The sequence below is a fragment of the Triturus cristatus genome, chromosome 3_2 (assembly GCF_964204655.1).
Source record: "Triturus cristatus chromosome 3_2, aTriCri1.1, whole genome shotgun sequence".
Classification (NCBI taxonomy): Eukaryota; Metazoa; Chordata; class Amphibia; order Caudata; family Salamandridae; genus Triturus; species Triturus cristatus.
In genome coordinates this window covers 689,884,957-689,912,135 of record NC_140584.1, presented here as the reverse complement: position 1 = coordinate 689,912,135, position 27,179 = coordinate 689,884,957, and the positions used below count along the sequence as shown (strand labels likewise).

Sequence of the window (27,179 nt, the reverse complement as noted above, 5' to 3'; positions counted from 1 at the left end):
ACAGACTTGGTATATCCTTGGATGTTTTCTGGTGTCATCCGGGCTCTAGCTATGCTTTTTCAGACATTCTGTGTCTGAGGGTTACTGACTCCTCCTTTTCCTTAGTGTGATGGTCAGTATCCAGTCTGTTTCGAGGTGACTCCGCCTTTACTATCCCGATCGGGAGGTTGGAGTCGCACTCTTTGTTCATGGACTTGGGTGTCCTGCTATGTTCACCTTGGTGCCGTTGGTGCCCCTTTGGGCAACTTTCGGGGTCCTCTTCCAGTTTCCCCTTGGTTATCAATTTCTTGACTTTTTCATATGTTTCTATGATGCTGTGTACACACATGAGAGGGCAGGCATATGTGTGGGGTTTCCCTGCGTTGGTTTCTGGAGGTTGTCCCAGATTTCCTCTCTCTCTTTCTCTCTCTCTTCTTCATGGGAGATGGCTTGGGTGCGTCGGGCTTGCTAGTGGCCCTTCGTCATTGAACCTGTGGGTATGGTTGACTCGTTGACTTCCTTCTGCGGCGCCCACCTTCTCTGTCGGCGCGCATGCTTCATTTATGCAGTGGTGTGGTTTTCACGGTACACACTGTCTGGTCTGTGTCTTCTTGTGATTCACATCTATGTATCTGCTGGTGTACGTAGTGTGTATGTCTTGGCATGTCTTCTGCCACCATTTGCTGCCACCTGATGCTGTGCCGCTCATTTGGTGTGTTCTGAATCTGTAATTTTGTTCAGTCCCTTCACTGGGGCTTTGTCTCCTACGACTTCTGGGATCCTGTACTCAGTTTCCCTCTTTTCGTGGCAGCTGTGGCAATCTACTATTGTGCACTGACCCTTCTGTTGCTGGGTTTTCATTTAGTCCCTGTCTGACTGATGGTGCATTTGTACCGTCCTCTGATGTATTGTGGTACCTGGCTTCCCTTGCTCATGATTCACTTTTTACTTCGTGGCCCAGTGTCAGCTACACTGGCATTGCTAAGGTTTATGGGTCTGGTGTCCGCTGCGCTGGCATTGTTTGCTGTCCCCACCTTGATTTCGTCACTGTGCGTGACGATTTACTTCCCTTGGGAACTTGGTGGCATTCACTCACAGACCCTCCTCCTATGGGATATGGCTTTGGTATCTATCTAAGTTAAGGATCTGCGGCTAGATGTCTCTATCAGATGAACGAGTTACTCACCTTCGGTAACGATGTATCTGGTAGAGACAGTCTAGCCGCAGATTCCTTAAAGCCCACCCATCCTCCCCGTTCTGCGAGAGCTTTTCCAGGTGGGATACTACCCACTTGCCTCTTTGCAGGTGGCATTGGTCTACCCAAGGGGTTTTCTACTCCGCCTGCCTCTGGGGTAGGGAGTGTCATTCTGTGTTGGCACATTGATTCTCCGCCATTTTAGTTCTTGAGTGGCTTGGTTCTGTGCTTTCTATGTTCCTCCACCTTGATAGCTATGGCATGGAGGTTCTCATGTTCTTCTGCCCTCCCTCCGCCCTCGTCTATTTCTCTCCATTACTTGGGGTCTCCTTGTCTCTGATGCAGTCGATTGGGTTGTGCTTCTATTTGACCATGATGAACTTTATAGGTCATTGTTGGGGGTGTGGTGAGCATCCTTCGTTGTTGCTCATTTCTGGTCCCTTGTCATGAGTCATATTGTTCCAGTCTTGTACTTTACAGTTACAGTATTTGGTTACTGACTGTCTTTCATACAGTTATATTCTGTAGTTACAAAGTGTCCTTCATTTGTTATGTCCTTCATTTCCACTGCCGTTGCCTCTTATGGGGGGGGGGAGGGGGGCTCTGTGCTTTGGTGGGACTTTTTCTGGGGCGGGCGCTCTGTTCGCGCCCTTTAGTCCCTTCAAGTGTTGAGTGCTCCTTCAATGTAGTTATGTTTCTCATCATTCTCTGATTTCTTTTCATTGTTGTTTTGATAAATTTGTTGTTTCAATGCTTTAACTCTTATTTTGGCACACTATTCCTGTTTTCCGGATCCAGTCTAACGCCTGGGGAATATTCTAAGTTAAGGAATCTGTGGCTAGTCTGTGTCTCTACCAGATACATTGTTACTGAAGGTAAGTAACTCATTCCTTAGGTAAAACCGTACGATATAGTTGAGGAGGTAGAATGACAGATGGAACATTTTTATTAGCGAGAGTAAGGTTAAACCACAAATCCCTTATAGTGCCCCTACCTTTAGTCTCCTCCCACACATAAGTCTCAGTCACTTTAGCTCATCCCTTCTGTTAAATGGCCTGGACTCTATGAAGTGGTAATCACTGTCTTCTGAAGTCTTGAAGCTTCTGATCTCACTAATGTCCGACAGCTGTCCCACATATGCTTTCTTGATAATAGTGCTCACCCCTACTTATTAATTTGCAGTAGAAACTAAACTGATGTAACTCTCCGGTTTATCCGCAATCTAGAGGTTTCTTTAGTACTTTGGTTTTTAGGTCTCGCCTGCGAACGCAGCGCGGAGCGCTGCTTTCGGCGAGATCTATTGTTGCTGACTTGCCTCGGAAGGGGGACAGGAGATGTGCACGCACAGGCTCTTAGCGGATTTGAATTGGTGTACGCGCTTACAGCCACGCGGCGTGCACATCTCCTGTCCCCCTTCCGACCACATGTCAGCCCACGCAGCGCGTAGCGCTGCTGTCGCCAAGGACGCTGTGCCTCGATCAGGCACCAACAATAGCCCACACGGAACCCCCCAGCCCTTCTTCACTCACCGGGCTGCTCTTCTGGGGGGGGGCTCCTCCTCGCGGCTGCAGCACTTCTCTTGCGGGGCTTCCCTGCACTCCCGGGAGCCCCATGCTGCCGTGGGCAGCCTCGTCCGCCGCAGTCTTCACCCGGGCCCCCTCCTGGGACCCGGGGCTTCGCTCCACTCCGGTCGCCACCGCGGGGCTCTCCCTTCAGCATGGGAGCCCCGCGTTAGCATGGTACGCCGTCTCTCTTCCTGCCGGAGCAGGCCCCGCCCACGTCCCGGGCAAGGGCGCCTGACTTCCGGCTTGTTTTTAGATGTCATTGAAGAGCTTTCTGCCAGGTAAGCCTGCATTGTGTTTTTGGGGAGATAGTAATATGCAGACGTGTTTTAGCGATTGGACGAATTTTAAGTCTGGTTAAAATGAAATAGCACACGTTTCATAACTTAGTATTACTTTGCACAGTTGCTGTAAAGAGTTGGTTTCCCAGGCTTTTTGCACGTTTAAATTGTTTAGCACTCGGTGAAGCTTGACAGAGTGGGCGGAAACTCGTTTTCGATCTGCTTTTCTCAAGCTGGGGACATAACAATAATTTAGTGAGCCACGTTTTGCAATCTTGCATTCATGCCAAAAGCCGATAACACATGATTCTTGCAAAAATTGCTGTTTGGTCAAGCAGAATTCCAGACGTAGCTTTGCCTGAGATGTGGAGGTTGGACAAGAAACAATCATTTGCAATGCAATACGTCTCGCATTTACGCACGTTTATGCTATTGGCATTGTAAATGACACAGCCTTTTATTTATGTTTTAAAAACCAAAACATAAATAAAAGGCATTGTCATTTACAATGTCAATAGCTCAAACTTGCGTAAATGCGAGACCTATTGCATTGCAAATGCTTGTTTGTACAGAAGTCAAACCCCGCCGCAGACCCGACCGATCTCAAGAACTACAGGCCCATCTCCCTCCTCCCCTTCACCGCCAAAGTCCCAGAGAAGATAGTCAACATCCAGCTAACAAACTTCATAGAATCCAATGCCATCCTTGACACATCTCAATCCGGCTTCCGAAGCAACCGCAGCACCAAGACCACCCTCCTAGTCACCACGGACGACATCCTCACACTCTTCTACCAAGGTCACACTGCACCCCTCATTCTGCTAGACCTCTCAGCAACCTTCAACACTGTCTTTCACCGCACACTAGCTGCCAGACCTCATGACGCCAGCATACAGGGAACCACCCTAGACTGGATTCGTTCCTTCCTAGTCGGCCAAACTCAAAGAATTAGACTCCTGCCCTTCCTGTCCGAACCCATAAAGATCAGATGCGGAGTACCCCAAGGATCCTCCCTCAGCCCCACGCTCTTCAACATCTACATGGCCCCCCTCGCAACCATCTTTAGAAAACACGGACTCAGCATAGTATCCTAAGGCGACGACACCCAGCTCATCCTTTCCCTCAGGAACCCCTCACCACCACGCACAACATCCAGGAAGGAATGTAGGACGTCGCAACCTGGATAAGAAGTAGCTGCCTGAAGCTCAACTCTGAGAAAACGGAAGTCCTCATCCTCGATCCACCCCCTCTCTGTGGGACAGCACCTGGTGGCACCCAGCCCTCGGCAACCGTCCCACACCCAGGGACCACGCCCGCAACCTCAGCATCATAATCGACTCCTCCCTCTCCATGGACCGACATATCAACGCTGAATCCGCCTCATGCTTCAACACCCTCTGCATCCTCCGCAAGACATTTAAATGGATCCGCCCCCCAAAAGCCAGAAAGACTGTCATCTACACTCTCATCACCAGCAGGCTGGACTACGGGAACAACCTCTGCGCTGGAATCAACAAATGTCTACTCCACAAACTCCATACTGTCCAGAACGTTGCAGCCAGACTCGTCCTCAGCGTTCCACGAAAGGACCACATCAGCCAGCACGTATGGGACCTCCACTGGCTCCCAGTCGAAAAAAAGAGTGTCCTTCAAGCTGCTCATGCACGCCCACAGAGCCCTCCACAACACCGAACCACAATACCTCAACAAAAGCATCTCCTTCCACGCCCCTAAAATAGAAGCCTTTGTCCGCTGACCTGGCCTTGGCCAAAATCCCCTGCATCCACAGAGCCAGAACGGGATGCATATACTTCACCTACATCGTGGCCAAGACCTGAAACAAACTCCCCCTCAGCATCAGACAAAGTCCCACACTGCAAGCATTCAGGAAGAAGAGCTCAAGACCTGGCTTTTCGGATGACCGGAGCTTTCCATCCCCCTCCCCTCCCCAGCACCTTGAGACCCTCACAGGTGAGTAATGCGCTCTACACATCCCTGATTGATAGATTGATTGTACAGTCTGCACATTTTGTTTGGTCCCAGTAGTGAAACTCGAATGTGGTTGTATCAGTTTTCGCTGGTCTCTGGTTTGAATCCAAGCTCTTTAATACCACTCTCCTGATATTGCTCAATGCATAGGTAGCATATAGTGGTCAACAACATTTTGCTCAGTTGCCTGATAGAAATTGGTTTGACTAGCATTACTCTGTCCTGGATCCCTTCATTTTGTACCATTCATACTCAGAGCATCCCTGTACCCCCTTATTCTTCCCCCATTTGAGCTTCAGCCTTGAAACGTTGCTCTAATTCTTTTTATGTGTATGTTCTAAATAAAGTTCATTATTTCTATTGGTGCTTGGCTTTTATGTGTAAGATGCTGACAATGTACTTCTACTCTTACTGAGTTAGGCCTGAATCTTGATAATACAAAAGAGAGATTGGTATGCTCTTACTATTTTGATACCTAATTTAGTTTTGCTGATAATTTGGATCCATAAGTGTAGATTTAAATCATATTCCGATTAACTTTATTTTGAATTTACCCAAGCCTCCCCAGGTGTTTCTCGGGTAAGTTCAGGGGTAGGACACACGCACACCCAAACACACAGTTGAAAAACATATAGGATGTTTATAGGATTCAGGAGTAAGGTTAAGATATTTTAATAGATTGGAATCGATAATTCATTATTTATAAATTACAATAAATTAAAAAGGTAAAGGCTTAAAAAATAAGTATTAAACAATAGAAAAACTGAATGATGGTACCTTTCCCTACAAGTGTGAAATTAAGGTAATCGAAAAACAAAAATTCTGAAGTAATGGTATCCGCATTTATGAATGGGACAGAGTGTCACACAGCCAAAAGAAGTCTTGATTGAATGTGGCACTGTCAAACATGGGGTCTATGGACAGGATGAGATGGGCTTCTTTGCAAAGCCTTTTCCTTTCTTATAAACATGAAGTTTGAAAGAGGTGTTTAGCTCACCCTGAAATTTCATATTAAGGCTCCTTTCCCCTATATTTTTCAGGTTCAGGTTATGAAAAAAATGTTTACACACTTCATCATGGAAGCTATATTGTCAACAGTGATGGTTTTGATTGTGTTGCAGCTGCCAGATCTTTGTAGGAAGGTGGATATCTGACTATGGTTACCCCCAACTTTTTGCCTAGTGTCTAGCTGGTTTTTCGACTTAGTTGGCCTGAAGTCCTGCCATTCAGGGTCTCAGGCTGTCTGCTCTCTCTTTAAAATGGACTCCATGTACCCTAGGTACATTCCCAATTGGTAAGGATCACCTTATTGGACCCTGTACAGTGTACCCTAGGTACCCAGGGCATAGGTGTACCCTAGGCCTCCCAGGGGCTGCAGCATGTATTATGCCACCCCTGGTCTGGCCTTCCAATCAGACACAACTGGCTGATCACTCAGCTGGGGCAAGGTCGTGTAATCACCCCTTGCTTAGATATAGTATACCTATATCTACCCTTAAAATAGACACATGTGTACCTATCAGCCACTCCTATGGCAGGCCTTAACAATCCTGGAGGCAGAGTGCTTGGTAACATGTGAGATGGTGCTCTAGCATGAGCTGAGCCTGTCTGCAGCTTTCGGAACCATGTCCTTATAGCTGTTCTATGATATAGCCTACCATATACTCTTAAAGTGCCTTATAATCTTAAACGGTTATGGTAACTATGGTTTGGCTTTATCAAAACATGTTGTGTAAGGTGTCTAACACTTTGGAATAATACCCCCATACCATTTCTGGTGATGAGGATATTATTCCCCCCTTCTAGAGGGAGAGACATGTTAAAATCCTACTTTGCTGTTTAACTCTAACCAAAGCCTCAGCATCACAAAATGGATGCTGCTGCCACAGACACGAGTCTGACCTCCTGCTGCTGGGAGTGATCCCGGCAAGGGAGGCTTGGACAATAGGTTTCCTGCTTGGGGAGGTGCTAGCACCTCCCCAGACAGACTTTAGTGTATTGGGGCAGGGAGGGCTGAAAGGAATGAGACATGCCTGGGGCACACAAGGTGTCCCATGCATAGTCCAGTTCAAACCGGTGCTGGGGCACTCCAGCCCCAGTCCTGGCGATAAACTGGACAAAGGGAAGGAGGTGTAACCACCCCCCTCCCAGGTCCCACCCATAAGGCGTGACCTAGCAGGTAACCCAGCCCCCCAGATTAGTATAAGAGTGGTAGCTGGGCCCCAGGAGATTAGATTATCCTGAACCTGCAACTTGAACAGAAACTCTGGACCTTCGACATTCGACGAAAGAAGAAGACTGAAGAATCTCCCTTGTGGCCAAGGAGTGGCTACCCTGTGCAAACAGGCACCATCAAGAGACTACCCTTTGCTTTGCTGAAGTTCTACGAGGGACCGACTGCAGAGCCCGACCAGAGCCTTGACTTCCAGACTTCTCCGACCCTGATCGACATCCACAGCCGAGCTGAGATCCGTGGAGGCGACGAGAGACGTGGGACCGGCTACCTGGGAAAAGTGGCTAGTATCTTCCAGCGCAGCTTCTGAGGCACCCTCGAAGTTGTGCACCGGGGATTGAGAAGCCCCAACCCCAAGCACCATCTGCACCAAAGATCAGCCCCCCACACTCCACGAGTCCTGCGTGGGGCCCTTCTGCATTTTCCTGCTTGCCGCGTCTGTCCGGTTGCTTGCCCGTTGGCTAGTGGCCTTTGTGACGACGCATCCAGAAATCTTCACTGCTGGTTTGGCTCCTCCAGACTGGCTCCCGCTTCCTTGCAAAAGAGAAGCACCCCAGACCTTCCTGGTCTGCACCAGAAGTAAGTCCTCCGTTCTTCGTGGGTTCCGCTTGCCAAGGCTTGGTGAGTCCTAGTCCAACTTCGACGCCGCCGACAGCAAGAGCCTTCGTGGGACAGCTCGCCTCCTGGTCCTGGTCGTCCTCGACGTTTCCTGGTCCCCGTGGCTGCAGCGACAAGCTTCACCTTCACCTGCAATCTTCACGACATCGCCTGGTTCCTTCCTGGTTCCACGTGGTCACTGGCTAGTGACCTTGACTCTGTCCCTTCTGCTTGCAGGTCTCCTCTCTTCTTGATCCCAGCCTTGGGATCCACCGGACACTCTTCACTGACTGCCTGTCAGCATCTTTCCTTCAGGCATCCATAGAAGTCCACGACGAAACCCGACGCAAGTTCACACCTATGCACCCGCAGCCTGTGGGCTAGGTAACTTGGGTACTTAGGTGCTCACAAGGGTAGTGACTATCCTAGGGTCTAGTTTCCGAGTCTCGACTCTCTAGCTGCTTCAGAAGTGTCCTTAAACTGTTAATTTCTAACTGCTAGTAATTCTATCGACTTTTACGCATTACGCGTGAGTGTTTCCACTCTGCACCTGAATCCCGTGGGCCTCCCACTTCCTAACTGTTGCTAGTGTAGTGTAGCCCCAGCGATTCCCTAGGCCTAAGCCTATCCTATTCCCGTGACAGTGGTCCTTATACCACTTCTTTAGTATATGGTTTGCGTGGCCCCTAGGGCCTAACTGTATTCACTTACCTGTGTGACTTAATGTATGCTTGAATAAGACTGTGTTGTACTTACCTCTAATCTCATAAAGAGTGCTGAGGGTTTGACTAGAATAAATACACTTTATTTTATATATATATCCGTTGTGGTGTCCTTTCATTTGGTATTCAAGGGATTATATATGGTATCACAGCTGGCTTCACATGCCATTCAGAGTTTAGCCTAAGACTGCTCTTGTCCATGCTACCACTAGGATAACTGGTCTATAAGGTTGACTTTACAACCAATCACCATAAGGGTTGTTTGGACTGATATAAGGTGTACACTAGAATTAGTGACATCATACATCAGGCCAACTTCTCACAATCTTCAGTAAGCCTTTGCACATTTTACCATATATAGTCAAACCTGCAAATCCTTCAATATCTCTGGGTGGTTAGAAGGGTTAATCTCAAAGCAATTTCCTTGGCATTTCATGGATGTTAGGGATTGCTTAAGTTTCCTTAAGACAAGCTGCTTCCTCACAGACCTGTCAGTCCTCCTCCCTTACAGTGTTAATTGTGAGTTGTGTTCTGCTCAGCAAAATCATCCTATAACTATGAACGTGTATCCTCATTATGGAATTATCTGCTATCCTCAAGCTGAATTTTTGGCTGTTGCTCTGCTTTCAGATTAATCTGTTGAAAGAGACTTCTAACTGCAGACTCCTTAACTTACAATACTGCCTAAGTGTCTGACTTGATCCAGTACGTTTTGAGCACTACCTCTGCACACCAGTAGGTGGTGCGATGTCTGTGTAGACAGCGCCTGTGCCGGATGTGACGTGTGCAGTGCCTATATAAGCGGCACCCCAGCACACTGATGTCTGTTCCTTTCTTTCCGCTCCCTTTCTGGTAGAGACTCTATCTAACTCAGAGGTCTTCAAACTTTTTGATGCCGAGACCTCCTGTCAAAATCTTTTCGGCGTAAGGACCCACTCCTGACAAAAATTTCTAGAACTTGATACTCCTCATCATTGACCACTATCGATAACCATAAACGCCCCTAATTCCCACAAAAAATTATTTTTACAGTGGGAAAATATTAAACAGTGTTTAGCATAGCAAAGGTCAGTGATCGTGGGGGCGTGGTCAAAGGTGTAGCTAAGAACAAAGGGCCTCATTTATGAGGAATTGGTGTAGGGCAGCGCCACAAGTCTTCTTGTTGCGCTGCCCTATGCCAATGTGAAAGGGCAGGAATACACCTTATTATTAAATATGGTACATTCTTGCCCTTTCCCCCTGCGTTGGCACACAAATTGCTGCCTTGTGCCAACATAGGCAGGATTGTTTTTGTGCAGGAAGGGGCACCTTTCTGCAAAAAAACAATCCAGAGAGGGGCTTTCCTCTTTCTGTGTGTGTTCTGCAGGAAACATGGAAAGTGGAAATAATGAGAAATGAAAACATTTCTCCCCGTTATGCCTGCTGTGTGGAGGCGTAAGGTTTTGGCGCTGCCCCAGTTTTACATGGTTTTGTAAATCTGGGGCATTTACAAAATCCATTGGTGTTGCGTGGGAACACCCACCTCAATGCCCATGGTACACCTACTTGACACAGAGTAAGGCAATGCACCAACTTGCACTGTTTTGTCTTACGCCATATCTATGAGGCCATGCAAAGCCACGCTGGGTGACTTTGCGGTGCTACATAGATATAATTGAGACGCTTGCACTGCCGGAGCGTTATAAAGTGATGCTCCAGCAGCCCCAAAATATTTTGTTCTGCGCAAGTCATTTTTTAAATAATATTTTAGGATAAAATTGAGCTTCCAAAATGTAGATTTTAGTAATACTAGTACATAAGTGAAGCATTTTTTTTTTGCATAACTGTCCCTTCAACCCTCCTCAGGGGTACTAAACACTGTGTAAATACAGTTACAATTAAAAGCATGACTTCACATCCCAGGTATTAACTCTTCCTACTACCACTGGAAAAAAAACAAATCTTTGCAATCACAATGCTTGAAGTGATTACCGCTCCCAAGCACCCTTTACGTTTGCATTTTAACTCATAGCTGCATTTGCATTTCATTCAGCCAAGCAGGCATCCTGGTGTGAAGGATTGTTTTACCTGTCTGCCAGGCCTCTTTTTTCACAGCACAGGAAACTCCATTAACTTCAGCAGAAGCATTTTCAGAATGAAGCTCCCGGACCGTTCTCTTTTTCGAAAGGAAAAGCACCTTTTGGATTTCAGGAAGAAGTGTGGCCTGGGAATGTGCGATCCCCTTTCCATGACTCCAGGGCCCCCCTGTGGGTCGCACCCCACAGATTGAAGACCTCTGATCTAACTGCAGATTGCTTACTGAACCTCCCGCCTTCCTGCTCTGTGAATTATATGCCTTCCTTTCCGAAGGTCTTGCTTCGCTTCAGCACATTAGTCATCACCTTTCTCATATGTCTGTGGATGCAGAATGTGTCACAAATGAAACTGACGTCAGCGCACTGGGGTGGCAGCTATTTAGACACCGCGCACATCACATCCGGTGTGTATGACATCGGCGGGGAGTTCACATTGCAAAGAGTTACTGCTCAAGATTTTCAGGATTCAGTCTGACGTCTAATGAATATTCTAAGGAAAGCAATCTGCGGTTAGATACTTCATCATGTGAGCTCTATAATGCTCTAAAAAACCAAGCAGCCTCTGAGCATATGTGTTCATTATAGATTTCCAAATGTGCCTGCGTGCTTACATCTGTACAGCATTTTGTAAATGGTTCTTGACTGTGTTGCCTTCAATAATGATGATTCTGTGTTTCCTCTTCAGAATATTTGCCTGCTCTCCTTCACTGTTTATCTCAAAATGATCATGATCCCCCATGTAAAACCTAGAAGGAGCTGAGTGAATGGGAACAGAGGCATCATTTATATACTAGGGGGGCACATAACATTTGTACCAAAATATATATGAATGATCTATTGGCCTCCAAGCACTGTTCGTACAGACAGACCGGCTCTTGCAGAGGTGGAAATGGGTGACTTTATACGGTCTTTTTATGCCAAGTATGTTATGACATCATCATTACTTTGTTTTAAATAGGTGCTTGAATTTCTCTGCAGCCCAGATGATGACTCCAGACATTCAGAAAGACAGCAGGTATTCTTATACCATTTTCGTAAAAAGAATTGTGGTATGGATGCAATTTTCTATGTTTTTAAATTCCCTCAGGACATTTAGCATATATAATCCTTAGAGTATCATATTTTCAAGTGTTCTAGTTCATGTCTTACTTCTGTATATGTAATATATGTCAGGTCTCTCGGGTATTATGCAATGTCCTGTGCAGGAGTTCGATTTCTGGAAAGATCAACTCAGCCGTCAAGGTGTTTGAGTCTGAAAAATTGATACATGTTAAAAGGGGTAAGAGTAATATCAGTCATTACCAGTTTAGACATTCCAAGGACGAAATAAGTGGTACGTAAAATAAATGTGTTCTACTTCTTCTTAGCTGAGGACAGATCTGTTGTTACTTTATAAGCAACCCCAAGCTAATTTATTGTGTCCTTTCGACTTCACTGTTCCCACCTCTCATTCAAATACAAGTAGCAGAACCCTGACTCGTCTATTCCAGGGTCATGAAACGGAATGCACGCAAGAGGTAGTGTAAGGCGGCAAGAGTGCACATGGAAATGTACAGCTTGTGTAGATATTGACAGGCAGCCTGGTGGATGTTTGTGTGGCCCCGAGTAGTGGATGATAAATTGCCAAAGATATTGTCAGATGGAAATCCATCAGTGTGAGAAAGGGGCCTCAATTTAGATAAAAGGACTGAAAGTTGCAGAAATTGATTTAATGAAAGGGCATTTCTATAGCGCACTGCCACTCCTGAGAGTGTCCTGGCGCTCTGCACTAATGTAATTACTAATTACTGCACCTGGGCCAAAAGCAGATTTAAGCTAAATTAAAAAGCCATATGTTTAGTTTATTTCTAAACATGGAGGAAGCTAAGATGGCCTTCTAAGGATGAAGATCAACAATTCTTAGTATATATCTGCCTGATAATAAAACAGTCTTTCTGAAAGTTTGAAATGTAAGAATCTCAGATTTCGGAATTTCAGGGGATTTCTAAAACACCTGTGATAATGAACCCAGGAATTCACGATCCTGTCCCCTGTCTTATATCCAAGTCTGGCTACTGACCTCTCCTAACTCTGCACAGAAAGGAAATATAGGAGGAGACCTGCATGAGTGGGAAAATCAACCAACCTTTTTAGCATAGGGGACCGTTTTCGAGTACTGAAATGGGATTACGATATCGCAATTATTTAGTCCCCTTCCCCCTGATTATGGTAATACGTTTTGAACACATTTTCAGGTCAGGAAAGTTTTTGTTGAGAAATCACATTTATGATATGCTAATGATGTTCACTATAGCTAACGTTATTGTTGTAAATGACATTTTTTAATATTCAAGACTATTAATGATGGTTATGATATCTCTGCCTCTAAAATACATGCCTGTGAGGTGTGCTGCGGGAGAGTGGAAGGAGCAGGGGTGAGCTCCGGGACGGTGCTTAAGAGATCATTTCAGGGCTATTTTTCTGTAGCTCATAATGTATGTATGTGAGACTTCTAAAGGTACAAATATATCAGACCAAAACAGAAATGGACCAAAACACTAGGCCCCATAATTGGGATGTTGTGAGCCTGGGTCCCAATTCAACTGCACCCGCTGCACTAACAAACCCTAAATAGAAATTTAAAAAATCCCTAAAAACTCCACAACTTCCTCAAGGCATCTCTCTGGGGAAGCTGTCTCAATCATTTATAATCTAAAACATGCCCCCCCTTGTGTAGCACCACTTCCTCTGGGCTATCTCTTTGATGCTGTCCAAGGAACTCAGTACTTTTCTCTTTCTCCTGGACCGTTACTCTGAAGCCCGAGTGGTCAGGACGATCTGCATGCAAACAGAGATCAAAGCGGACAGGATCTATTGGGAGCCACATGCCCCATGCTTCTTTAATTTTACATAAACATTTCCCATACTTTTCGTTAAAAAACAACCACCCCTGAACAATTACTGTGGCCCTTGAAGTGACTCTGCGTAAAAGTGAAGGGAGGGCTGGGATGGGATGGGGACGAGCTTTGCTGTGCTGTGAATCTCAGGGAGGAACACAAAGCTAAGGATGAAACCGTATTCTCACCTGGGTGCCTGCTACCTAAAAGAATGTAAATATGTGCAATTGGTTAATCACTTAGCCCCTGATTACAATGAGTCCGCCCGACACAGTTGTGAAATGGGAACGGACTGACGTTAGGTCGGCGGTTTCAACCGCATGATTTGAATCTGACCGCACTGTGTGCGGTTGCAAACATCCATTTTTCTATGCGACTTGTTCGGCAGGCATAAAACGCCTGCAGCATAAGCTGCCATAGAAAAATGGATGTTTCCAAACATCCCTGCACCGTGTGGGCACCACAGGTGCCCCCCAGGTCCAAATGCGAAGGGCCAAGGGGCCCTGCTAGGGACCCCCAAAGTCAGTTTCCAATAGCCAATCCATGTTGGAAAGGCTGACATCGATTGGCTTTCGGAAATCAACATCATAACCCCAACGGTGGAAATGCTGTAAGGTATTATGAGGCCTTTCTGGCTGGCCAACGGGCTCATTGAGTCCGTCGGAGCTGCGTTGGATTCCCCGGCCACTTTAAACTCCAACCACCGCCATCATAAAACGGCGGTTGGACTTTAAACCTACAATAACGACCACCTTTGTAATTAGGCCCTAAATGTAAAGGCAGCTGGGAAGCTAGTTTAGGCTTTAATTGATGGAGGCACCTGAGACTTCATGGGGACAATCTGTTATTCTTTTCCATATCTAATGTTACGGTGTTACAAGCTCATTTCTAGAAAGTGTACTTTTAATAGAGAAATGTTTGCAATAGGCAATGTTTAACTATTACTAAAATATATATGTTGAAAGCACTTGTTTAATCTTAAAACACCAAATCATTTTGCAGCAGCCTACATTATACTGTGTATAATTTAATTTAATAGTAATGACTTGCATATTTACAGTGCTTTCTGCTCCAGGCTGGGACCTTCTAGCGCTATAAAGCACTATAAAGATGAAAGAAACACGTTAGTTAGATTCCATACCTTAGAATTTCCTCAGGCGTCAGGCTGGATCCGGAAAGATTTTTCGTCAGCAGTACTCTTGCGCGTCGGTAGGCGTCGTCAGAGTACTTTGACGCCGCCCTCACACGCGGACGTCAGTTCTTCTTTTTTCCGCGCCAGTAAGCGCAGATCCGGGAAGAGCGTACCCTTAGTCATTTTTTGATTAACTTTTTGGACATTTTTGTCTCTCTTTTCGAGTCAACTTCGACTCCTGGTGCCGGTAGGGATGCCCGGGTTCAAGCCATATGACGTCTGTCCCCGACTGATGTCAGTTACCGACCCCCACCATCGGTGTCTCTACTGTCTTGGGGCCGACCATGATGATAAGCCGTGCCCCAACTGCCGGGCCTTGACCTCGAAGGCAAGGCGGGAGCGGTCCCGCAAGCTCCTCGAGTTCCGGCAGTCGGCTCCGCGCCGCTTGAGGTCCCGGTCGAGGAGGAGGTCGAGGGACCGGACGCGGAGCCGAAGTCAGCACCGCTCGTCAGGCTCCAAGTCCTCGCATTCAGGTAAGTCGAGGCATGGTAAAAAGAAGTCGAAGAAGCGACTTTGCACTTCTGACTCCCCTCGCCGGTCGCGCGACTCTGCTGAGTGTTTGGGTGGCACAACCCGCGCGGCTCCGCTGAAGCCACAGGAGTCGCATCCGGCCCCATACCCTCCGGTCCCTGGGCCTCATGCGACTCCGGGCGAGATTCGAGACTTCCTCGTGGCCATGAGGTTCTGCCGTCGAGGCCTGCCGGCACGCCTCTGGGCCCCGCAGGTCCGACGGGGGGTGGTAGCGAGCCGTCGGCTTCGGCCCCAGCGCCGTCGTCGACTTCGGTCCAGACGCCGCAGGTCCCCGTGGGATCCAGGCCTGGATCCCGGTCCACGCCGGTTGCCCTCACGACTCCTCCGCTGGCGCCGACCCCCATGGTGCCGCTCCCGGTGCCGTCCTCGGACGGCGCCGTTCGGCGCCATCTCCGGCGTCGATGGGTGAGCATTTCATCTATGACCCGGCTTCGTCCTTTCTGCGTGTTTACCAGGAGACGGATGAAGGGGAGGACTGGGAGGGGTCTGAGGACCCTCTGGCACAGCAGTGCCAGTTAAGTCAAGACTGGGCAGACGAGCTGGGGGATGCCAGTGCTCTAGACACTTCGCCTGACACTGGTTTCATCTCTCCTCCTTCCGTGGCTACGGAGGAGGGTGCGACTTATGCTGTGATGCTGCGCTGGGTGGCCCAGGCCCTACACCTGGAGCTCCCTGCAGCGGCCGTGAGGACTAACCTCCTCACTGAGGTGCTTCAACCGCCGGTAAGCTCTTCGGAGCCTCTACTGCAGTTTAATGAGGCCCTCACTGACGTTCTGGTGGGCACTTGACCCCAACCCTCCACAGTCTCTCCTGTGGATCGGAACGTGGCCCGGCGCTACCGCCCAGCTCCGGGCGACCCCAGCTTTCTGTCCGTACACCCCACCCCTGAGAGTCTAGTCATCCAGGCCCCCACGTCCCAAACTGCCTTCCCGTCCGCACCTCCGGATCAAGAAACCAAAAGGTTGGAGCAGTTTGGCAAGAAACTGTTTTCCTCCCTCAGTCTGGGGTTGCGGACCAGGAATACCGCGTTCCTTTTGGACCGTTACAACCACTCTTTGTGGGATACGGTGGCGGACGTGCTGCCCCACTGTCCAGAAGAGGCAAGGACACGGCTCGCCCAGGCTCTTGCTGAGGGGCGGGATGCAGCACGGTACTCCATCCGATGTGGACTTGACACCACAGACTCGCTGGGTAGAGCGATTACAACGGTGGCGATTCGTCGTCACGCCTGGCTGAGGTCCACAAACTTTTATGGGGCTGTCCAGAGCGCCCTCATGGACATGCCTTTTGATGGCCGTCGCCTTTTTGGCGACAAAGCAGATAGTGCGCTGGAGCGCTTTAAGGACTCCAGGGCTACGGCCAAGTCCTTGGGCCTCTCGGCCCAGCGCCAGCATACTTCTGCTTTTCGTCCCTTTAATGGCCAAGGAAGGGGCGCCCCCGCACGTTCGTCCAGCCACAGGCTGCAGGACCACAATCAACGTGGTCGCGGACGTGTATTCCGCCGTGGCGGAGCACGGGGACAGAGAGCCGGTCAGTCCTCATTTGCTCCCGCAGCATCTGCCTCAAAGCCTTCCTAGTCCGAGCTTTCAGGCCCATTCCACGACAGTGGGAGGCAGAGTTCGCCATCACCTGCTCCACTGGCGTACCATTACTTCGGACAGGTGGGTGCTGCAAATCGTCCGAAGGGGCTACTCCCTCCCCTTTGAGGTGACCCCTCCAGCCATGCCACCGTAGTATCACCGCATGTCGGGGGATCACTTGCAACTTCTGCTGGAGGAAGTTACGGCCCTCTTGGCCAAGGGGGCCATCGAGCGCGTTCCTGGCCCAGAAGAAGGACGGGTTTGTTACTCCCATTACTTTCTGGTTCCCAAGAAGGGCAAAGCGGGCCTACGCCCTATCTTGGACCTCAGGAGCGTCAACGCCTTCCTCCGGAAGGAGAAGTTCAAGATGCTGACTTTAGCTCAGGTTCTGGCTGCCCTAGACCCTGGAGACTGGATGGTAGCGTTGGACTTGCAGGACGCTTTTTTCCACATCCACGTCCTGCCGGCCCACCGGCGTTACCTGCGGTTCATGGTAGGCCACGAGCACTTTCAGTTTACCGTGCTCCCCTTCGGCCTCACCAGTGCCCCTCGGGTGTTCACGAAAGGGATGGCAGTGGTCGCAGCTCACCTGCGCAGATTAGGGGTTCCAGTCTTCCCCTATCTCGACGACTGGTTGTTGAAGGCGGGCTCGCCCCGGACAGTCGTCTCCCACCTCCATACTACAGCCGATATTCTGCATTTGCTGGGGTTCTTCATCAACGTGCCGAAGTCACATTTGAGTCCCTCCCAGCAGCCTCTCTTCATCGGAGCGGTTCTGGACTCGGTGCAGTTTCGGGTCTATCCTCCCGAACAGCGCGTTCGGGATATTCAGGCCCTGATTCCGATCTTTCAGTCTTTATCCCGAGTTTCGGCCAGGATAGCTCTACGGCTGCTGGGTCGGATGGCCTCCTGCATCCTGCTGGTACATTACGCCAGGTGGCGGATGCGGGCTCTGCATTGGAACCTGAAGTTCCAGTGGGTGCAACATCAGGGCAACCTGTCCAACCACGTCCTGATCTCGGAGGGCACTGCAGGACAGTTGCAGTGGTGGCTCACGGACCGCGATTGGGTCAGTGGCAGACCCTCTCCCTACCCCAAGCGGAGCACGTGGTGGTGACGGATGCGTCCCTCCTGGGATGGGGGGGCCACATGGGAGAGGCGGAGATCAGAGGACTCTGGTCTCCGGCGGAGTCCCGGCTCCATATCAACCTATTGGAACTGCTGGCGATCTGGCTTGCACTGAAGGCATTCCTTCCCTCTGTCCGGGGAAATGTGGTGCAGGTGTTCACGGACAACACCACCGCCATGTGGTATTGCAACAAACAGGGCGGGGTGGGGTCGTGGACCCTTTGTCAGGAAGCTCTGCGCCTCTGGACATGGCTGGAACATCAGGGCATCACCCTGGTGGTTCAACACCTGGCGGGCTTTCTGAACGCCAGGGCGGACGAACTCGGCCGCCCGTGTGTAGGAGAGTAGGGTCTGCTTTCTATGTTCACCCTCACTTTTTGCTTTTGCTTTACTGGTTTTCGACTTATATGTGGCTGTGGGCCTGCTAATCAGACCCACAGCCCTGCTGTTCTCTCTCTAAATTAATACTATGTACTTTAGGTGCATAACCCATTTGGATAGGATCACCTTATTGGCCCCTGTACAGTGTACCTTAGGTACCCAGGGCATAGGTGTACCCTAGGCCTACCAGGGGCTGCAGCATGTATTATGCCACCCCTGGCCTGGCCTTCCATTATGACACAACTGGCTGATCACTCAGCTGGGGCAAGGTCGTGTAATCACTCCTTGCTTAGGTGTAGTATTCCTATACCTATCTTATATATAGACACATGTGTACCTATCAGCCACTCCTATGGCAGGCCTTAACAATCCTGGAGGCAGAGTGCTTGGTAACATGTGAGATGGTGCTCTAGCATGAGCTGAGCCTGTCTGCAGCTTTCGGAACCATGTCCTTGTAGCTGTTCTATGATATAGCCTACCATATACTCTTAAAGTGCCTTATAATCTTAAACGGTTATGGTAACTATGGTTTGGCTTTATCAAAACATGTCGTGTAAGGTGTCTAACACTTTGGAATAATACCCCCATACCATTTCTGGTGATGAGGATATTATCCCTCCCTTCTAGAGGGAGAAGACATGTTGTAACCTACTTACCCGGTTAAAGTTAACCAGAGCCCCAGCATCACAAAATGGATGCTGCTGCCACGACACAAGTCTGACCTCCTGCTGCTGGGAGTGATCCCGGCAAGGGAGGCTTGGACAATAGGTTTCCTGCCTTGGGAGGTGCGAGCACCACCCCAGACAGGCCTTAGTGTATTGGGGCAGGGAGGGATGAATGAAACGAGACACTGCCTGGGGCACACAAGGTGTTCCATGCATAGTCCAGTTCAAACCGGTGCTGGGGCACACCAGCCCCAGTCCTGGCGCAAAACTGGACAAAGGGAAGGGGGTGTAACCACCCCCCTCCCATGTCCCACCCATAAGGCGTGACCTAGCAGGTAACCCAGCCCCCCAGATTAGTATAAGAGTGGTAGCTGGGCCCCAGGAGATTAGATTATCCTGAACCTGCAACTTGAACAGAAACTCTGGACCTTCGACATTCAACGAGAGAAGAAGACTGAAGAATCTCCCTCGTGGCCAAGGAGTGGCTACCCTGTGCAAACAGGCACCATCAAGAGACTACCCTTTGCTTTGCTGAAGTTCTACGAGGGACCGACTGCAGAGCCCGACCAGAGCCTTGACTTCCAGACTTCTCCGACCCTGATCCCCATCCACAGCCGAGCTGAGATCCGTGGAGGCGACGAGAGACGTGGGACCGGCTACCTGGGAAAATTGGCGAGTATCTTCCAGCGCAGCTTCTGAGGTACCCTCGAAGTTGTGCACCGGGGATTGAGAAGCCCTAACCCCAAGCACCATCTGCACCGAAGATCAGCCCCCCACACTCCACGAGACCTGCGTGGGGCCCTTCTGCATTTTCCTGCTTGCCGCGTCTGTCCGGTTGCTTGCCCGTTGGCTAGCGGCCTTTGCGACGACACACCTTCAAATCTTCACTGCTGGTTTGGCTCCTCCAGACTGGCTCCCGCTCCTCTGCAAAAGAGAAGCACCCCAGACCTTCCTGGTCTGCACCAGAAGCAAGTCCTCCATTCTTCATGGGTTCCGCTTGCCAAGGCTTGGTGAGTCCTAGTTCGACTTCGCCGCCGCCGACAGCAAGAGCCTTCGTGGGACAGCTCGCCTCCTGGTCCTGGTCGTCCTCGACGTCTCCTGGTACCCGTGGCTGCTGCGACAAGCTTCACTCTTCACCTGCAATCTTCACGACATCGCCTGGTTCCTTCCTGGTTCCACGTGGTCACTGGCTAGTGACCTTGACTCTGTCCTTTCTGCTTGCAGGTACCCGTCCTTCTTTATCCCGGCCTTGGGATCCACCGGACACTCTGCACTGACTGCCTGTCAGCAACTTTCCTTCAGGCATCCATAGAAGTCCACGACGAAACCCGACGCAAGTTCACACCTATGCACCCGCAGCCTGTGGGCTAGGTAACTTGGGTACTTCGGTGCTCACAGGGGTAGTGACTTTCCTAGGGTCTAGTTTCCGAGTCTCGACTTTCTAGCTACTCCAGAAGTGTCCTAAAACTGCTTATTTCAGAACTGTACTATTTCTATCGATTATACGCATTACGCGTGAGTGTTTCCACTCTGCACCTGAATCCCGTGGGCCTCCCAATTCCTAACTGTTGGTAGTGTAGTGTAGCCCCAGCGATGGCCTAGGCCTATTCTATTTCCGTGACAGTGGTCCTTATACCACTTCTTTAGTATATGGTTTGCGTGGCCCCTAGGGCCTAACTGTATTACTTACCTGTGTGACTTAATGTATGCTTAAATAAGACTGTGTTGTACTTACCTCAAATCTCATAAAGAGTGCTGAGGGTGTGACTATAATAAATACACTTTATTTTATATATATATCTGTTGTGGTGTCCTTTCATTTGGTATTCAAGGGATTATATATGGTATCACAGCTGGCTTCACATGCCATTCAGAGTTTAGCCTAAGACTGCTCTTGTCCATGCTACCACTAGGATAGCTGGTCTATAAGGTTGACTTTACAACCAATCACCATAAGGGTTGTTTGGACTGATATAAGGTGTACACTAGAACTAGTGACATCATACATCAGGCCAACTTCTCACATTGGTGAGCAGCGGTTGGGATCTGAGCTTGCTGTTGTAATACCATTGTAATCTTGAGATACTAAATTGAAAGATCACACAGATATTGTTTAGGTACATATAACATAGATTATAATACTTAAGTCCTACTGGACTTAGTTGTTGTAGGTTGAAGGGATTAACACACCCTGACTACAACTGCTAGAGAGGTTTAGTAGAATCAACTAGTGTAGGTAGGTGCACACACCACACCCTCACTAGATCATGTCTCTGGGAGGAGATCAAGGAGATTCTCTCTCAGGAGGGGCAGGTCTGAGAAAGACCCCCTCTAGATATGATACCCTAACTTTTCAGGAGATGAGAGAATTGTGTACCTCCAGAAAGTTAAAACAGGGTGCAAACCCTACCCTCCTTCAGCTAGTGCAGATCCTAGAGGAATATGATGCTCTTAGGGCCTCATAGGCTGGTACCCTAGGTACAAGGGAGGGTCTACCCGCCACAGATGAGTCAGAAGGGACTTCAGATGAAGAGGTAGACAGCCAGGGCCAAGTAGGAAGACTTAGCCAGGCTAACCTAAGCTTACATGGGAGTTTGCATGGGGTCCCCCCATACAGACCCCCAAGTGGGCTTAACCAGAGAAGCAGGAGAGACAGATCTCCTTCAAGGGAATCCATCCACTCCCATGTCCCTAGCATCTCTAATGCCTCTTCTCAAAGGGGAATGACTTCCCCCCCAGAGAAAAGAGCATGAAGCCAGAATGAGGGAAGCTAATCTAAGGACTGAGAGGGAAGAACTTGCCCTTGCCAAGGAGAAGCTTGCTCTGGCTAGAGAGCAAAAGTTAAGTGGGTTAGAACCCACTGGTGGCAGCAATATCCCTAAGGATAGAGACAGGCACTATGATAATAGAAACCTGAGCAAGATTGTCCCTCCCTACAAGTGTGGGGATGACATCCACAAATGGATAACTGCTTTGGAGAGGGCTTGCAAAGTACAGCAGGTACCCCAAAGTCAGTGGGCAGCTATCTTGTGGCTCTCCTTCTCTGAGAAAGGTAGAGACAAGCTCCTCACAGTTAGTGATGAGGATGCAGACAATTACACTGTCCTGAAGAGTGCTCTAATTGATGGGTTTGGCCTAACCACTGAACAATACAGGTTGTTGTTCAGGGATACCCAGAAGACACAGACTCAGGACTGGACTGACTTTGTAGATTGTGCCACTAAGGCTCTGGAAGGCTGGCTAGTGGGAAGTAAGGTTAAGGACTATACAGGATTGTATAATTTGATCATGAGAGAACAAATCCTTAACAACTGTCAAAACCAGCTACTGCATCAACACCTGATTGATTCTGATCTGACTTCTCCCCAAGAATTGGGAAAGAAGGCAGATAGATGGGTCAGGACTAGAGTTAAGCAGAAAAACCAGAACCAGGGCGGTGATCAGAAAAAGGCAGACCAGAAGGGTAATGATCAGAAACAAAAAGACCAGAAGTCTTCACCAGGCCCCCAAAAGGCTCAGGGGGAGGGTGGTCCCAAAAAGGATAAAAAAGAAAGATGGCCAAAAGAAACCATGGTGCAACTATTGTAAGTCCAACTCACATTGGTTTAGTGAGTGCACCAAAAAGGATAAGCCCCCAGCAACCATTGCCCCTAAGGCAACTGTACCCCCTAGTTCAGCTGTAAGTGGTGGTTCCCAGCAAAAGGGTGTAGTAGGGTTAACCCTGGGAACTGAGGAGGATTCTGGCCTAGTCAGAATACCTACTCAGGCTGTTCTGATCTGTGATGGGGACTTAGCTTTGTCCTCTACTGTAGGCCCCAGTAACCTGGGCAAGTACAGACAGACTCCTTTTATCAACCAAAGAATGGCTCAGGCCTACAGGGACACTGGGGCTAGTGTCACAATGGTGACACCTGCCTTTGTGGACCCTGGACAGATCATACTAGGTGAGAACTACCTAGTGACCAATGCTAGCAATGCCACTACCTCCCATAGTGTGGCAATTGTTAACTTCTCCTGGGGAGGGGTAACTGGCCTCAAGAAAGTTGTTGTTAGTTCAGACCTTCCTGTGGAGTGTTTACTGGGCAATGATCCTGAAATTTAAGTTTGGTCTGAAGTGGAGTATAGGACCCATGCAGAAATGCTGGGGATAGATGCACATGTCCTTGCTGTGACCAGGTCACAGGCCAAAAAGTGCACCACTGAACAAGTGCTGTATCCTGAAACTATGGACCAGTCACAACCCAAGAGAAAGAGCAGTAGGGTAAAGGCTGTGCCTTCCCCCCTGCCTCAGGCACGGGATCAGCCCTCACAGGAGGATGATTCTGAGAGCCCTGAAGGAACTGTCCTAGAAGAACTTGAACCTGATCAGGTTGAGTTTCTTGGGACAGGGAGACCTTCAAGGGCAGATCTGAGGCAGGCACAATTAGACTGCCCCTCTCTTGAACCCCTCAGACAGCAGGCTCCTGCTGAGGCTGCAGGGAATGCTCAAGGTACCCATAGAGTGTATTTGGATGAAGGGCTGCTGTATTCTGAGGCTAGAGACCCCAAGCCTGGAGCATCCAGGAGGTTGGTCATACCACTGAAGTTCAGAGGCTTCCTTCTTACCTTGGCCCATGATATTCCCCTTGCAGGACACTTAGGCCAGAACAAGACTTGGGACAGGCTTGTCCCTCACTTTCACTGGCCCCATATGTCAGAAGATACAAAGGAGTTTTGTCGCTCCTGTGTCACCTGCCAAGCCAGTGGCAAATCAGGTGGCACCACAAAGGCCCCCCTTATACCACTACCTGTGGTGGGGGTTCCCTTTGAAAGAGTGGGCATAGATATTGTAGGACCAATGGACCCACAAACAGCATCTGGGCACAGATTCATACTGGTGATAATGGACCATGCCACCAGGTACCCAGAAGCTATTCCCCTGAGGACCACAACAGCTCCTGTTGTGGCAAGGGCCCTACTTGGAGTATTCTCCAGAGTGGGCTTTCCATAGCAGGTCATTTCTGACAGAGGTGCCAACTTCATGTCAGGATATTTGACTGCAATGTGGAAGGAGTGTGGTGTGAACTACAAGTTCACCACACCCTATCACCCACAGTGCAATGGGCTTGTTGAGAGATTCAACAAGACCCTAAAGGGAATGATAAAAGGTTTACCAGACCAGCTTAGGCGAAGATGGGACATCCTTTTACCCTGCCTTCTGTTTGCTTACAGAGAGGTCCCACAAAAGGGGGTTGGCTACAGCCCTTTTGAGCTTTTGTTTGGGCATCCTGTAAGAGGACCCCTATGTTTAGTAAGGGAAGGATGGGAGAGACCTCTCAGACAACCCAAACTTGATATAGTGGATTATGTACTTGGTCTCCGCTCCAGGATGGCAGAGTATATAAAGAAGGCTTCTAAAAACCTTGAGGCAAGCCAAGAACTCCAAAACGCTTGGCATGACCAAAAGGCTGTGCTGACTGTTTACCAGCCAGGGCAGAAAGTGTGGGTGTTGGAGCCAGTGGCCCCAGCAGCACTCCAAGACAAATGGTCTGGACCCCACACTATTGTTGAGAAAAAGGGAGAAGTCTCCTACTTGGTGGACCTTGGGACTCCCAGAAGCCCCCACAGGGTGCTTCATGTCAACAGATTGAAGGCATATGTTGACTGGGCAGACATGGGCTTACTCATGGCTACAGATGAGGGGCAGGAGGAAGAGAGTGACCCTCTCCCAGACCTGTTGACTCAGAACCCTGATGATGGCTCAGTTGATGGTGTGGTCTTTTCTGACAGCCTCACTGTCCATCAGCAACAGGACTGCAGGCAAGTTCTGCAATCCTACAGACATATGTTCTCTCTGGCCCCAAGTCAGACAAACTGGTGCACCCATGAGGTGGACACTGGTGACAGTCTGCCTGTGAAGAGTAAAATCTACAGGCAACCTGACCATGTCAGGGACTGCATAAAAGTTGAGGTACAAAAGATGTTGGAGCTGGGAGTCATTGAACCTTCAGAGAGCCCTTGGGCTAGTCCTGTAGTTCTTGTGCCAAAACCTCACACCCAAGATGGTAAGAGAGAGATGAGGTTTTGCGTGGATTACAGAGGTCTCAATGCTGTCACTAGGACAGATGCCCACCCAATACCTAGGGCAGATGAGCTCATTGACAGACTGGCAGCTGCTAAGTTTTTGAGCACATTTGACCTGACAGCAGGCTACTGGCAAATCAGACTAGCTGAGAATGCAAAGGCCAAAACTGCTTTCTCGACCCCAGGAGGACATTATCAATTTGTGGTAATGCCCTTTGGTTTGAAGAATGCACCTGCCACTTTCCAAAGGTTGGTGAATCAAGTCCTTACTGGGTTGGATGATTATTGTGCAGCTTATCTTGCTGATATTGCTGTCTTTAGCTCCACCTGGGAGGATCACCCGGTCCACCTGAGGAATGTTTTAGAGGCCCTGCAAAAGGCAGGCCTCACTATCAAGGCCACTAAATGCCAGATAGGGCAGAGCAAGGTTGTATACCTGGGCCACCTAGTTGGTGGGGGTCAGGTTCAACCACTAGAGAGCAAGATCCAGACCATAAAGGACTGGACTCCTCCAACTACCCAGACTCAGGTCAGAGCTTTCTTGGGCCTGACTGGGTACTACAGAAAGTTTGTTAAGAACTATGGGTCCATTGTGACACCACTTAATGACTTGACCTCTAAGAAAATGCCAAAGAAAGTTCAGTGGACAGTAAGCTGTCAAAAAGCATTTGATGACCTGAAGCAGGCCATGTCCTTTACAAAGTCCTGGGAATTACTGGCATTGTTGGTATTGTTTTGGGGGAATTGGTTGAAAGATTAACATCTGTTTTTTAACTTCGTCGTATGTTTTTAGTATTTCACTCGGAGCTGTGTTTAATGCTCCTTTAGGACCATTTGTGCAGGGCAGGTCACTGGCCTCAGCTCTTCCCCTTACACACCCCCCTCACGTGACTCCGAATCGGCATTATCAGGAGCCGAGTTGCGAGCGCGCAGCTGACCTCTCCTTTACAAAGTCCTGGGAATTACTGGCATTGTTGGTATTGTTTTGGGGGAATTGGTTGAAAGATTAACATCTGTTTTTTAACTTCGTCGTATGTTTTTAGTATTTCACTCAGAGCTGTGTTTAATGCTCCTTTAGGACCATTTGTGCAGGGCAGGTCACTGGCCTCAGCTCTTCCCCTGACACACCCCCCTCACGTGACTCCGAATCGGCATTATCAGGAGCCGAGTTGCGAGCGCGCAGCGGACATCTCCTTTACAAAGTCCTGGGAATTACTGGCATTGTTGGTATTGTTTTGGGCGAATTGGTTGAAAGATTAACATCTGTTTTTTAACTTCGTCGTATGTTTTTTAGTATTTCACTCGGAGCTGTGTTTAATGCTCCTTTAGGACCATTTGTGCAGGGCAGGTCACTGGCCTCAGCTCTTCCCCTGACACAACCCCCTCACGTGACTCCGAATCGGCATTATCAGGAACCGATGATGCGTACGCGCAGCGGACGCGCGAAAGGCGAGCCCGTCTGCGCCCGTCCGCGCCAGCTCCGGGCCCAGGGCCACCCCCCCTGGCTGTGCAGACCCGGCTTACCAGAGCACTAGGTTATATTATTCCCACTCCCAGTTGATGGATCTGAACTCAGGGATCCCTAGTGATAGGTGCTTATGTTTGCCCCCTGCTACCTGTCTCATATCCATACCTGCCTCATGTCCAGGCTGCAAATTTGCTCCCCCCCGTCCCTCCCCTGTAAAGCACACTACTGTCCCAGGTTCCACCACAATTCGCCATATCCGAGTTGCACTCATTAATGCCCGCTCTCTCCCGAGTCACTGTTGGGAAATAAGGGAATTTATCACATCTCAGCAGCTTGATATCTTGTTCATCACTGAATCTTGGGGAGATGCCTCCTCGGGCCCGGATTTCTGTTCAGCCACCCCAGACGGCTTTTGTGTGGTGAGACAAGACAGAACTACGGGGAGAGGAGGTGGCTTAGCTATAATTCATAAAGCTAACCTAAGAGTCAAATCTGACCCTCTAAGTCGACCGTACTGTGAAGCGTTTCTTTTCGCAATTTCACTAAACCACAATCAGGCCTTTAAAGGGATTTTGTTATATCGTCCCCCTGGCCCCCATGCGCGCTTCCTTCTGGCCCTGGAAGAATTTGTAGAACTCTCATTAAGCCATCCGAACTTTCCC

The 27,179-nt window shown here is 49.1% G+C and overlaps 1 protein-coding gene across 1 annotated transcript in view; it reads left to right on the top strand.

Annotated features, from left to right (window-relative positions):
* Positions 1–27,179, top strand: part of VPS8 (VPS8 subunit of CORVET complex) — a 1,789,524-nt gene that overhangs the window by 940,295 nt on the left and 822,050 nt on the right. Inside the window, exon 29 of the mRNA XM_085648738.1 lies at positions 11,592–11,648. Within this exon, the coding sequence (XP_085504864.1) occupies positions 11,592–11,648 (57 nt within the window). The remainder of the gene's footprint in view (positions 1–11,591; positions 11,649–27,179) is intronic.